General features: G+C 46.6%; 1 protein-coding gene across 6 annotated transcripts in view; it reads left to right on the top strand.

Moving 5' to 3' along the window:
* The window catches only part of INF2 (inverted formin 2), a 42,335-nt gene that overhangs the window by 14,049 nt on the left and 13,995 nt on the right, over nt 1-14,291 (top strand). For 5 of the 6 annotated variants that reach the window (XM_064659329.1, XM_064659327.1, XM_064659328.1 and 2 more), the window contains exons 2-11: nt 5,598-6,006; nt 7,332-7,447; nt 8,259-8,418; nt 9,216-9,249; nt 10,281-10,422; nt 10,526-10,667; nt 11,188-12,078; nt 13,268-13,413; nt 13,500-13,561; nt 14,187-14,289. In XM_064659329.1, coding sequence (XP_064515399.1) covers nt 5,613-6,006; nt 7,332-7,447; nt 8,259-8,418; nt 9,216-9,249; nt 10,281-10,422; nt 10,526-10,667; nt 11,188-12,078; nt 13,268-13,413; nt 13,500-13,561; nt 14,187-14,289 — 2,190 coding nt within the window. In that variant the 5' untranslated portion in view covers nt 5,598-5,612. Of the gene's footprint in view, nt 1-5,597; nt 6,007-7,331; nt 7,448-8,258; nt 8,419-9,215; nt 9,254-10,280; nt 10,423-10,525; nt 10,668-11,187; nt 12,079-13,267; nt 13,414-13,499; nt 13,562-14,186; nt 14,290-14,291 lie in introns of those variants that run through there. The other variant, XM_064659330.1, reaches the window with a different exon arrangement.

Genomic DNA, 14,291 nt, shown 5'->3' on the forward strand with positions numbered 1-14,291 from the left:
TCTGAAAGTGATTTAGCCAGGATGTTTTTTCTTTTTAGTGACTGAGTAGTCTGACATGTTGCAAAATACAAAGGCTCGGCATATTCCCAGCAGCAGAGTGAAAGCTGGAACTACCCAGAAGCAAAACCTGTCATTAGCAGTCAGCCAGGCAGAACGGGCTCCTGAGTGCCAGGAACAGGCACGGAAGGAAGGAGGGGCTGAGCAGCTTTTCTCAGGGGCCAGCAATGTGCCCCAGCAGCCTTGCAGAGGGCTGTGAGGGCAGAATGTGGGATAGGGATGCTCCCAGACTTCGAAGGGCAGCAAGGAGCTACTGTTCCCCCTCACGCACCCCCATTCTTTAGCACAGGCAGCGAGTTTGCTCCAAAAAAATCAGACCAGTTTTGATCTGCAGTTTTTCTCCCTGTTGTTTTCACTCAGTTATACTTAGCTGCCCTGAGAAATCTCTTTTTACATGTCCTCCCCAGTCCTTGCTGTGATCCATGTCGTCCTGGAGGCATGCAATAATTTAGACTGTGTGCTGTGCAGCTCTGTTCTCCGCAGCTTCACAGGATGGAGAAAGTATTGACGTGCCCTGATTCATCTCTCACAGATGTCATCTCCCTAGGAGCTGACTTGAAGGACAGAGGGGCACAGAAAACTCAATCTGGGTAGCACCTGATTCAGAAAGAAAGGAGGAGGAAATTTTATGAACTGGGTTGGATGGATGCAGGGAATATTACAGCTTTGCAAACCCAATGATCCAAGAAGTCAGCACCATGAACCACAGTGTTGCTGTGGCCGGGAGCACGAGGGCAAGCCTTTAGGATGCCTTTATGTTTCCAAAAGGAATCTTCCAAAATTAAGAATGTTTTTACATTGATGCTTCTTCAGTTGTCCTTACCCATCAGGCCTGACCAACCTCTGAGGGAGAGAAGGAGATGAGGAGAATGTTGTATTTAAGACACGTAGATGTGGCACTTGGGGACACGGTTTAGTGGTGGGCTTAGCAACAGTGGCTTAATGGTTGGACTCAATGACCTTAAAGGTCTTTTCCAACCTAAACTATTCCATGATTCTTTGCTGTGGCTGTGGGTGTCCCCACAGCAGTAAGCACAGACGCACTGTCAGGATGTGCCCAAGGGAGCAGCACACCCAGCACCCATGCTGAGCACACAGCTGGGGAGAGCAGAGAATGGATGCTGCAGGAATGGTTGGACACAGAGTCTGAGGACATTGCTCCCACCATCACATCCTTTTCTATGGCCTGGGCAGCAAAAAGCAAAGCTCCCCATGCCCGTCTACTGGCAAGAGGTGAGGTGTATTCTGGCATTGAAGTAGAGCATCTTGCCTGGTTGTGTCAGGGGACTGTCCTTCCCTCAGCCAACATAGTCTAAATGGCCTCTCTGAGCCAGCCAGATAGATGTGTTCCATTTTAATCATTGTCCGTCTCACTCTGCTGAGATCATTTACCTGCTGATAAGCTCCTGTGGTCAGAGATAAAAGGTGAAACTACCAGCCCTTTAAGGATGTATCTGAACATCTTTGCAGCACTTTGCTTCATGAAAAATATGGAAAGATGTTTCATTCATAGTATATCACTCATATCTATGTTTGTAAACAGATTTGTCACACCATCTGCAGAATCGTACTGCTGTCTCCTATCCTCCATATTAATTTCCTTTCCATTTATATAGTACAGCTCCTATTTATTTTATTCCCTTTTTACAGTTAGATACATTAGGCATCTCTTTTTCTTCCCTACAAAAAGTGTGCACTCTCTGTGGGGAAGAATATTTAGTCAATCCGATTTTTTCAGTCTGGTGCATAAAAACACAAGCTAGGACTGTTTGGAGAGGTACCTGCCTGGTTCTGTTTCTCATCTCTTCACATCTGTGTGGAGCAGGTGGGAGAGAAGGATAATTCAGAACAAATGCGCTGGTAAACAGGATGCTCTGTCTGTATTTCCTGTCTCCTGTTGCACTGGTGGAGCTTAATTTTCAGGAATCAGCTAAGCCTCAGGTCAGTAATGCTATTATAATTTCTCTGACTTGCTGTAGCTGATACAATATAATACAATACAAATACAGTATGGTGAAGTATTTATACACCTGGGAGCAAAAAGCCAGCCTGCTTTGTTATCTGATTTGATAAGAAATGTTTAGACATGCTCAAATTTAAAAAGTGATTTGCTGAGTATAAAAAAGAAGTCACACAAGAGAGAGGAAGCTTGCAGTTGGCAGCCACTTCTGCAGCCCCTCGGGCTGACCAGCACCCAGGTCAGATGGTCCTCAGCACTGCCCTCACCAAAGGTCCAGGCACTGGGAAGGGGTGGCTGGGCTCAATACACATCATGGAGCAGGATTTGACAGGTCTGTAGGAGCACCTCTCCGGCCCCATGACCGTAAATTCACTGTGGTGAGAGGTTTCAGACACTGCCTCATCAGTGACCTGAGGCAGGGCACTCTCGCTTCTCTCCCTCCAGGGAGGGAGGATCTTTCTTCTTCTTTGCATCGAGCCTAACCCAAATACCTGAGCTTGGGTACAAGGGAGGGACTGGGGTTGACTAATCCCAATAAGAATTTTACCAAGGGTGAGTAAGGGCTCTGGGATGCAGACAGTGATAACAAATCTTAGAAACTCAAGCCTGTGCTTTGGCAGGAGAGTTTGTTGTTTGGGATTTGGTTGGTTGGTTGTTTTTTCTTTTATGGTCTTTCTATCACTTTTCAGCTGTACAGTGTGTTCTCAGATGGTATATCCACAACTTCATGTTTTTCAATTGTGGCCATCATTTTTTTCAGCCAACAGAGTAGGGAACAACTGGGCAGTTGGCCAGCTCCTTTCCCATTGAAGCAAAAGGAAACTCTGCAAGAGAGTTTCTCCAAAGCTCTCTAAAGGGATTTTCTGTCGCCATATCCTGCTAACTCCTCCACTCCTCTGACCTCTCAATGCAGACTTTGATGCTGTGAGCTGAGTGCCCCTGCCAGAGAGTCCCACCATCACCTTCTCTCAGGGAAATTGTTCAAATATCCTGTCCCATCACGCTTTGCATCTTTCCAAGAGGCATGTTTAGGCCTATAATATCATGCCTAACACAAGCAAACCCTTTGGCTGTATATTTGCCAAGGTGTGACTGCCAAAATGGGTTTCTGGGTAAAGCAGAAGCCATGTGGCTCGGCTGTGGGGAAGCAGCCAGGACCTTTCCCAACAGTGCAGTCCCCTGGAAAAATCACAAGGTAGGCTTTAAAATGAGATTACTTCCAACCATATGTAAATGGTCCATCCTTTGTCTTGGCTGTCTGGCAAATAAAACCTTCCAGAGATTACTCAGTTTAGATTTTTCCAGCCTTTTCTCTGCAGGGCTAGAAACCCTTGTGCTGGAGCTGGGAAGGAAAAATGAGACTCTCCCATCATCCCTTCAGTCCCCTAAGTGCTGAGTTTTGGGCACCAATTGGCCCCCAGGTTGTTTTGAGCCCTGTGCAGGCTTAGCAGCCCAGGGGAACAGAGGTCCTGGGGGCATGGCAGGGAGGAGAAGTCGCGTCCATAGATGGCTTTGGTCCACCAGGTTTATCCCCTTCTTGTTGGGCAAACTGTCGTCTCTGGGAGCAATTCAGCTTTGAAACGATTGCATGCAGCTTTGAAAAGGACTTGCATTGTATAACTTAATCGCTGTGGGTCTGAAAAATAATAATCCTGCCTAAAACCATAAAATCTGGCATCAAGAGTTACACTTGGCTTTACAGTTTCTTTATGCTGAATCAGCTCCTGACCCTCCTTGCTGCTATAACAACCTGGCTGAACAGGCCATGCCCTCCAGGGAGATGAGCCATTGCAGCCTGTAGTGGGTTGACCCTGGCCAGATACCAGGTACCCACTAAAGCCGCTCTCATTCTCCCTCTGCAACTGGACAGAGGAGAGAGAAAAAAAACAGCTAAGAACTGATGAGAGCTAAGAACTGGGAGAGGTCAGTGACTGATTACCTTCACGGGCAAAACAAAACTCAAAGTGGGGATGGTACTTATATTTATTACTAACAGGATAAGAGCCAAAGAGTGAGAAATAAAACAGTTTTAAAAGCAGCTTCCCCCCACCCCTCCTTCCATGTTCTCCCTCCTCCCCCCCAGCGGTGCAGGGGGACAGGGAATGGGGGTTATGATCAGTTGTTGTTTCTGCTGCTGCTCAGAGAGAGGAGTCCTTCCCCTGCTCCTGTGGGGTCCCTCCCACGGGAGACAGTCCTTGATGGACCTCTCCAGCGTGAGTCCATCCCTCGGGCAGCAGTTCTTCCCAAACTGCTGTCCCGTGGGTCACTCCTCCATGGGGTGCAGTCCTTCACAGGTGAGCTGTACTGACGTGGGTCCCCCACAGGGGCCACAAGTCCTACCCGGGAAAAACCTGCTCCAGCACGGGCTTCCCTCTCCATGGGCTGCAGGTCTCCAGCAGGACCCCACTCCATCCTGGGCCTCCCATGGGGTCACAGCCTCCTTCCTGCATCCACCTGTTCCAGCATGGGCTCCTCCATGGGCTGCAGATGGGTCTCTGCACCCCGATGGTCCTCCATGGGCTGCAGGGGCACAGCTGCTCCACCATGGTCTGCACCAGGGGCTGCAGGGCCACAGCTCTGGTGCCTGGAGCACCTCCTGCCCCTCCTTCTGCACTGACCTTGGGGTCTACTTTGTTGTTCCCGTGTTCTCACTACACTCTTCCCTGGCTGGAATTTCTTCTGTGTAACAACCTTCTGTTCTTAAATATGTTATCACAGAGGTGTTACTGTCACTCCTAATTGCCTCGGCCTTGGCCAGTGGCAGGAAGTCTGTCCTGGAGCTGTCTGGCATTGGCTCCATGGAACAGGGGAAGCTTCTAGCAGCTTCTAACAGAAGCCACTCCTGTAGCGCCCCCCCCACCACCAAAACCCAGCCACAGAAATCCACTATACTGCCCATCTCCAAAAAGGTGCTCTGCTGTTTTCTCAGCCTCCCTCTGCTGTCCCTGCACTCACAACCTGTCAGGCTCTCACATTATCATGCACAAACACCACGTTTGCAAACATATTTGCTATTACAGCAGACAGGAAGTGATTTAAGTGAGTGCTATAAAATTAACCTCAACATCAGTCAAAAGAAACAAAAGCAAAAGAGAACAGGGTGATTAGATGCTCTTATGAGCAGGATATGCTCAGAATTACTTCTCCATCCCATTCCAAACGCTTAGAAACTGCACAGCCTCTCCAGCACGGTGAGATTTTAAAGTGGTTTAATGGGCATTAGGAGTTTAGAACTGATAATGCCACTTCCAACCTTATCCTTTCACTGCATGAAAATAGGTGGTGACTATTGACTGGCCTAAATTGGCTAGTTTTAAAGCTGTATTTGCTGGCTTGGATGTGCTAAAAGTCTCTCCGTGGAGTTTTCAGAGCCTGAATGTAATGTGTGTGTTTATGGTGGGGATATATTGAGTTTCTTCAATAGAGGGCTGGTTCCAGTGTGTTCTCTACATGCTGAAGAGCTGGGACCTGCTGTAGTTGGGCTTCACATCCTGATAACTGGAGAAAAAGCAGGACTACTGGGTGGTTTATGCTCAGTCCAGACAAACATCTCACTTTGTCTCTTCTTTTTTTCTTTCAGAACAAACTGTTCACGATGTCAATCAAAAAGGAAGGTGCCCACAAGAAGTGGGCTGCCCTGAAGGAGAAACTCGGACCCCAGGAGACTGACCAGTCAGAGGCCAACCTGGAAAATGCAGAGCCGGAGCTGTGCATCCGTCTCCTGCAAATGCCATCGGTGGTGAACTACTCTGGGCTGAAGAAGCGTCTGGAGAACAGCGACGATGCCTGGATGGTCCAGTTCCTGGAGCTGTGTGGGCTGGACCTCCTTCTGGAAGCCCTGGACAGGCTGTCTGGGCGAGGAGTGGCCAGGATATCCGATGCTTTGCTTCAGCTCACCTGCATTAGCTGCGTGCGAGCCGTCATGAACTCCCACAAAGGCATCGAATACATTGTGAGCAACGAGGGCTATGTCAGAAAACTCTTCCAAGGTGAGAAGACATCTTCCTGCTTCATTCATCACATGGCATGGTGGGGGGACTTCCTGTTGCTTATCCTTCTGCCCTGTACCAGGCTTGTTGAAAATTGTTGGTCGCAATGGACTAATGAGATTGTTTTCTTCTTTAAAATAATACTACCATGAAATCACATTGCCTTTGCCACCCAGTGCTGTTTCCACACAAATACTGTCATAGTTTACTGAGAAAGCTGGGGATAAACCCAGCCTTAGCTGTGTGCAGGTATGACCCTTCAGTTGTCAGCAGACATTTGCTATTCAGGCTTTGTGAGCCCCAAGGGCAGAGAGAGAGGAATTGAAAGGGCTTGGAGTCTTGTAAAGAGGAGGGAAAGTGGCATGGTTTAGACTCAAGAGAGCCTGTTTTCTGTGCTGCTCCATCTCTTCCTTCTAGAAGATGGTAGGTAACACCCTTACATTCTCTTGCTATTCACTTGGCTCGTCGTTAGGTATGAAATGCATCAGGGCATCTCCTAGAATTTTTTGTACAGCACTTGATGGTGCTGGTGCCAGAAGGATGACTTCTGTGCTGCTCCACGGAGATCACAGCTGCACCCAGAAACCTTTATTAATATCTTTTTAAAATGCATTTAGTCTGAAAGCTGTCTTGCTCCCCTCTTCAGTTTTGAAGTCCCCTTCCTTCCTCTTCACCCTGCGTTTTCTTAACCTGTGTGAAATATGGAGCTGGCCTTTTTATGCTGTGAAAAACAGCGAAGTATCCTGGGCTTTTCAGTGTTCGAGCTTCTTTGTGTACTAATAAAGGAGAAATAAGATGGTCTAATCCACTCCCTCCCAGCTCCTAGGGCTCACAGAGAAAGAGTAGTGGAAAAAGGGAATACATGGGGACTGGTTAGAACAATTGGTCTAATTGATATGCATATTGGTCTCTTCTGCACTAAAAATAAGAGTCATTAATTGAGGAAAATGGTTCATCTGCTGTTCTAGAAAACACCCATATGTGAAAATGGGAATTAAATTGTGAGATTGTCACTGTTGAGATCTTGGCTGCTGTTTCAGCATGCCACTGGGACATGGAAGAGATGAACAACTACAGGCTGCACCAAAATGCCAATAGGGTACCTGTAGCATTTACTGTTCCCACTAGAAGTTACTATCACATAATGTTATTGAGATGGGATATCTAGACACTGAGATATTTTTCTTCCCATCTTCCATGTAGTGGGTCCCCTCCTTCTGTCTTTTTTCTGCCACTGGTCATAACCCATATAGCAGAAGACACTGAGATTCAGAACATTATTGTAATTTTAAATTCTGCTTTGTTTTGTTCTGTTTTTCTTCCAGCACTTGACACAACTAATGTCATGGTCAAAAAGCAAATATTTGAGCTCCTGGCTGCACTGTGCATTTACTCATCAGATGGCCATGCTTTGGCTCTGGATGCCTTGGACCATTACAAGGCAAGTGTTGGGTTGGAGCAGGAGGTATGGATCAGCTCTGATCCGTGCAGAAAAGGGTGGGAATGAAGTTTATTTTGCATCATTTTAGTAAAAGAAGCGGGAATTTATAAGGTGAAAACGGTAGGAAATTTGTCCTGGTCAGCATAAGTCTAGGGTGCTGGTCTGTGACTTGTCTGGATGGATGACTACCAACCACAATGTGCTTTCTGGCACCAAAAGCACCACCAGATCAGCAAAATAAATGGTGCCACATTCACAGGTTTCACTGCCCAAGTGCACAGGTATATGCATCAGTTATCAGAAAGCATGAAGGGATCCAAGAGATGTTTCACTGACTTTCTCTGCCAACTGGAGCCTGCTCCATAATGGAGGAGTGCTGCTTTTACCTGTGTCTTCCTGTCCTGTCCACAGTGGGATAAACTGATGTTTTAAGGTGCTAATTCTATCTGAGAGCCTGTACCACAGTGATAGACATTTATGTCTATATAGACTATTCTTGTCATAGAATCATAGAATCATAGAATCAGTTGGGTTGGAAGGGACCTCCAAGATCATCAAGTCCAACCCTTGATCCACTACTGCTGCGGTTGCTGGACCATGGCACTGATGCCACATCCAGTCTCTTCTTAAAAACCTCCAGGGACAGAGAATCCACCATTTCCCTGGGCAGCCCATTCCAATGTCTGATTACCCTCTCTGTAAAGAAATTCTTTCTAATATCTAACCTAAACCTCCCCTGGCACAGCTTAAGACCATGCCCTCTTGTCTTGACCATGCCCTCTTGTCATAATATCACCTGTGTTATTAACAGAGTGTGAAGAACCAGCAGTATCGATTCAGCATCATAATGAACGAGCTCTCCAACACAGACAACGTGCCATACATGGTGACACTGCTGAGTGCTATCAATGCCATCATACTGGGGAAAGAAGAGCTAAGAACAAGGACACAAATCAGAAACGAATTCATAGGTAAGCATGTGTGTTGCACCTAACTTTCTCTGGAGAAAGTCAGTTATCAAGCAGTTTTTATTTCAGATATGTCCACAAGGTGCCTGAACAGGTCTGGGGAGCAAAACTGCAAATACTAATTTTTCCTCTTTCTTTTGACCTCTATTCTCAATAACCTTTCTGTCACCAGATTTTTTTAACTTTGCTGCTTTCCCATAGCTTTGATTTTTTCTGCAATCCCAGCAACACTATATCACTTGAGCTTCTTCAGAACAGTTCTATAACCAACCATCTTATATGGCCACATTTCCATATGTTGCAACTCCTTGTAACAGTTGATGAGGTTTCTTCACTCTGTGTCTACTCAGTTGAGCCACAGAAGCTGTCCCGTGACTCAGAAATTCTTTCCAACTGTTTGAATCCTGGGATCCTAGTTACCATTGTTGAGATACACCTCACGTAATGAGAGCATCTGAGCTGGTGAGCCTGGGCTCTGTTTCTTTCTGTGTAGAGCAAGGGACATTGGACCATGACGGATTTTAGATATCTAATCTGGACTCATGTCCCAGAAGTGCCTGTGTCCCTCAGTAACTCCACGGGGATTGTGGTTCACACAGTTGCTGCAGATGTGTATTGAGGTGTCTCATCATTAAGCAGATGACCCTACCCACTTTGATAGATCCATATGAAGATATTTTCACTTTTTTCTCTCTGCAAAACATATTTATAAACATAACATTATATAAAGATCATAATAAATCAGTACCAAATGGGTCATAATGCAAATATATCTTTTTTTTTTTTTGTGGTTCTTCCAGGGCTTCAGCTGTTGGATGTTTTAGACAAGCTAAGGTAAGGATCACTGGTTACATTTATTTTATAAGTGAGATTCACGGTCAGGTATCTGTGAAAATTTAATACTTATAAACCTTCAGTTGTGTGAAGTGCAGTGCACCTGGTGGAGTGGACCACTCTTGTGTGCACCCCTTACAGGGGGACCAAAGGCATTCAGCCAGTGTCAAGATGCTCTTGCCAGCCACAGTGTCACAGGGACAGCTGTTGGCACAGATGGCACAGACAGAGGCTCTGGGCACAGATGGAGTAGCAATGTCCTCACTGAGGCTGTGTTCCAGACTGAGCCTGGAGCAATGCTGTGGGCTCACTGAGCAGCTCACTGTATTCAAAACCACTTCACTGCTGCTGTTGGTCCCAGAAGCATCCAGCTAAAACAATTTACTAGTGCATATCTGGACATAATTTAAAAATTATGTTCTGTCAGAAACATCCATGATAAATTCTAGAATGCGTTTTATGTGAGTTGCAGTTATCCATGTAACTCGAATTGCTCCATCCAACACCATAAAAATCAGGGAAGAGAAGACCTTTTGATAGTGCAGCAAGGGTAGAGTTCTTACACAGAGTGGTTTCGAGAGTGTTGAAAAAGTTAGAGTATCTGGGATTTTTTTAATCCAATTTTGAGTAACAGAGAAGGAAGTTTTTCAAACAGAAACGTCACTGGAATATTTTCAGTTTGTCTTGACTTTAAAAAAGAAGAAAGAAGGTGGCCCAGTTTCAAAAAGGTGGTGATGCCACTCTGTTGTTACAGCTCCAAGGAGAATTCCATAGCAAGCATACACTGGGCCAGGTTATGCCATGAAAAGTCCCATTCGTTTGTATATGTTGACTGTAGCAAGAGGTATATTCAGTTCAAGAAAGGATGCACTGATGGCATCTGATCCTTTATATATAAGGCACAGTTGGGTGCTTCGAATGCTGACTGGCTGAGTCTGAGAGGCAAAGAGATAAAAACCATTTAAACAAAAACAATCATCTGAAAATTAGTGAAGGGCTCTCCAGTGAAAATGAGTGCTGTAATATTGCAGAGACATCGAAGAGGAGGATCTGCTTATCCAGTGTGATACATTTGAGGAGTTCAAGGTAGAAGATGATGAGGAATTATTAAAGATGTGTGATGGCATAAACATGAATGATCATCATGAGGTCTTTTCATCTCTCTTCAATAAAGTAAGTAGGCCCTCCCATGGGGTGCAAAATCACACAATGGCAAAGTTAACCCACTTTGCTTGGAACCAGCCTTGCTGTGATGGAAAGCTGCCCTGTCTTCCAGGTGAGCCGCTCTCCAGTCTCCGTCCAGCTGCTGTCCATCCTTCAGAGCCTGCTGCACTTGGAACCATCTCATCAGTCCAGCCTCCTGCTGTGGGAGTCCTTGGATGCTGTAGTGAACAGAGCCCTTTTGCTTGCAAATGACAGTAAGAATGACATATCCATCCAGCTTTGCACATTCCTCTTGTTTTACCTTGTCTCACCCACAGCCCACAAAAGTCATTCCCAAATAATCTGGAAATAATCTGTGGGACTTGATATGAGCTGAACAGAAGCTGGGACAAAGCTACACCTCCTGTATAGGGTCAAGTCTTCATGTGAAGCTCCATCCATGTGGGATGGCCACGTTTAGGAGTGGGCTTCGGATTCACAGTCTTGCTTTCATGGTTAATCCCTGAGCTTTGGGTCATGGGAGTCATTGGGAATCTGTCCTCATTGGCATGCTGCCACTGGCACTGGCTTGTCTTGCTGGCAGGCTTTTTCAAAACAGTGTTTGTGGGCTGGGAGCATGGGAAGGAAATTGCCTGGAAGCCAAAAGTGTAATTGTGTAAAGTGACACCATGGAGTGGGCTCTGTGGCTCCAGATCTGCTGCTTAGTGAGGGTTGAATAGCATGAACCAGCCTTGGAACCCTGTTCCCTTCTCTGACCCTGACTCCTTTCTCTAGTTCAAGGGAACACAGTTGAAGAAGTCATGGAGAGGTTGCTGTCTACCAAGAAACATCCAAACAAGCAAAAGCGAGCTGAGAACCGGCTGTCTGGGAGTGCAGCTGGAGGCGCCCAGGGTGAGCCAGAACCATGTGCACGTGCAGCTCGGAGTCCAGTGGGATCATCAAACCCCTCCAAGGCACCGACAACGTCCTCAGGGCCACTTGCCAATGAAAAGAAGATCTCATCCTGCCAGTTCACAGGCTGCTCTGCTTTGCCAGAGATGTCTAACCCTCCACACAACACTGGTTCCACCCCGGCACCTCCACCCCCGGCACCTCCACCCCCACCCTCTGGCACAGCAGCCATGAACCCCACATCCCTGATGACGAATACACCTCCAGCCCCTCCACTCCCTGGTGTCCCTCCACCCCCACCCCCACTGCCTGGCATGGAGGGTATTCCCCCTCCTCCTCCACCATTGCCTGGAATGGTGGGCATCCCTCCACCCCCACCCCCATTGCCTGGCATGGGTGGTATCCCACCTCCTCCACCCCCATTGCCTGGTATGGGTGGTATCCCACCTCCTCCACCACCATTGCCTGGCATGGTGGGCATCCCTCCACCCCCACCCCCATTGCCTGGCACGGGTGGTATCCCACCTCCTCCACCACCATTGCCTGGCATGGGTGGTATCCCTCCCCCTCCCCCTCCGTTGCCTGGCATGGGTGGCATTCCACCCCCTCCACCCCTCCTGCCTGGCATGGCAGGAGATCACATAGAAGCTGTGGTGGCCTCCCAGTTCAGCTGCCCTCTTGGCATGGGCCGGCCTCCCCGCAAGGCAGTGAAGACGCCAACGCTGAGAATGAAGAAGCTGAACTGGCAGAAGCTGCCCTCCAACGTGGTGAGAGGTGGGTGGCATAAAGTCACAGCTGCTGTAGGGGTGACCCAGGGGAGGAAACACTATCTTTGAGCTTGTCAAATGTGGTTTACTCCATTTAGATACAGAACTTTCCTGATTTCCTTTACTTTTGACCTGCAGAGCTTAAATAAATAAAAGTAGCGTGAAACTACTAGTATAATACAGTAACCATTCCAACTAAATCAGTACTTTGGGATAGCTTGTTTATAACTAAAATAGTTGGAAATTAAAAGAAAAGAAAGGGAGATGGGAATATTTTCCTAATCCACCATGACATGCCTTAGGCCTGAGTCCTCAACAGGCTCTGATCTGAGTTCCCCAAACTTTCATTCCCCACTTGGTCTATACTTGTATCTTGGAATATTAAAGTCATGAGTAAGAGTGCATTTGAGGATCACATCACATATCTCTTGATTTTTGGGTTACATTTCCCTCTCCTAGTGGATCCAAAGAGGAGCATGAAATGTGAGAAGAAGCCAGGACAAGCAATGTCAGCTTAGTTCTATACAAGCAAGGCATCCAGTGCATAGAAGTAGGCAAAGGTGAAATCTAAATAAGCCATGTTTTCAATCACAAGAGCAGTAAGTTATTTGGATTATTTCAGTAGAGACTTCCAGAGGCATGTTAGGGTGCTGATTGTTTTTAAAATAGATTTTAAGAAAGTACAGTGGAAATTCATTCAAGCAGTCCCATAGCCAGCATTATACAAGAAAGCTCAATTATAAAATGATAAATGGAGAAGGTCAGAGTCAGAAAATGTCCAGGTTGTGCCCAGTCCCTCAGTTAGCATGCAAGGAAGCAAAAATAACATCAGCTAGGGGACTAAAAAAGAAATGTCCAAGCTCTCTCTTATGCTGACCCAGTTTGCCCACCCTGAAGGAAGATGCAGTTGTACAGAGAGGGATGGGGCTGTACAGCCTCTGTGTGCCCAGTGCTGCCTCCCCTTACCAGCACATCTTGGGGTGAAGCACCAAGTTGAATTGCCCTTCAGGCCCTTTGGATCCCATGTGTGGGAATTGCCCCTCCTCAATAATGACCATTTATCCAGCAGTAAATACACCCCTTCTTATTTCATTCATCTTCTGAGGAGTGTCCCTTCTAGCAACTCACTTTGCCCCGAGAGCCAGGAGTTTTCAGCTGTCCCTGTAGCCAGTCTGAACACTTTGTCTCTTTTTCAGAGGGTCACTCGATGTGGGCTTCGGTGAGCAGCAGCAGTGAGGAAACTATAGAGCCCAACTACACCAGCATAGAGCAGCTGTTTTGCTTTCCACAACCAACCCCCAAGGAGAAGACAGTCACCCCAGTGAAGGCAGAGCCAAAGGAGGTGAGGAGGTCCCACTCATTCTTTTGAGTAAAGATCACTGCAGACAGCTCATCTAACGTGAGATATCTTCTTTTTCTTTAATGAAGATCACATTTTTGGACTCCAAGAAAAGTCTCAATTTGAACATATTTTTGAAGCAGTTTAAATGGTAAGATATGGCCAGTTTTCGTGACAGTTGACAAAACTTTGAGCAGGTTTTGCGGTACCTGGAAGGTCCTCACGAAATCTGTTCTAGCCAATGTGCTTTGGTGGTCCATGTTACTGAATGATCTGAACATTCCCCTGCTGGTCCTACACTGCCTTTAAAATACTGAGTTTAGAGGTTTAGTTATGTTTTTACATGCAACATCCCCATATGTTGGCAAAGGCATTACATCTCCATGTTACAGATAAAGTTGTGGCACAGATTCTTAGGGTGACTTAGGCTGTGAGATGCATCTGGAAGTCAAATCCCTCCTCAAATCAGGTCCAATGGAAAAGTTAAGAATTAAATTTTCTCTTAAGATAAAAACGTGCCCAGAGACAGGATGTGAGTTGCAGGATTCATCTCTGGCCTGGAGTCATTTGACCAGGGCCAGAAGCAAAATTTGGGTCATAGCAGGGATCCAGATCCAGATTCTAATTTAATTGTGGGGAGGTATCTTTCCTTTTGGATTATTGCGACTCTCACTAGGGAAAGCACAGAGTGCTTGCACAGATAAAAGTCTTGGTAGTGTGTGATAGTGGAAGAGTGGTCTTTGGGTGATGGCTGCCTCTTCTCCTCCTTCCTGCAGCTCCAATGAAGAGGTGACTGCCATGATCCGGAATGGGGACCGGACCAAGTTCGATGTTGAGGTTCTGAAGCAGTTGCTGAAGCTGCTTCCTGAAAAGCATGAGGT

This window comes from Pseudopipra pipra, chromosome 6 (assembly GCF_036250125.1).
Source record: "Pseudopipra pipra isolate bDixPip1 chromosome 6, bDixPip1.hap1, whole genome shotgun sequence".
Taxonomy (NCBI): Eukaryota; Metazoa; Chordata; class Aves; order Passeriformes; family Pipridae; genus Pseudopipra; species Pseudopipra pipra.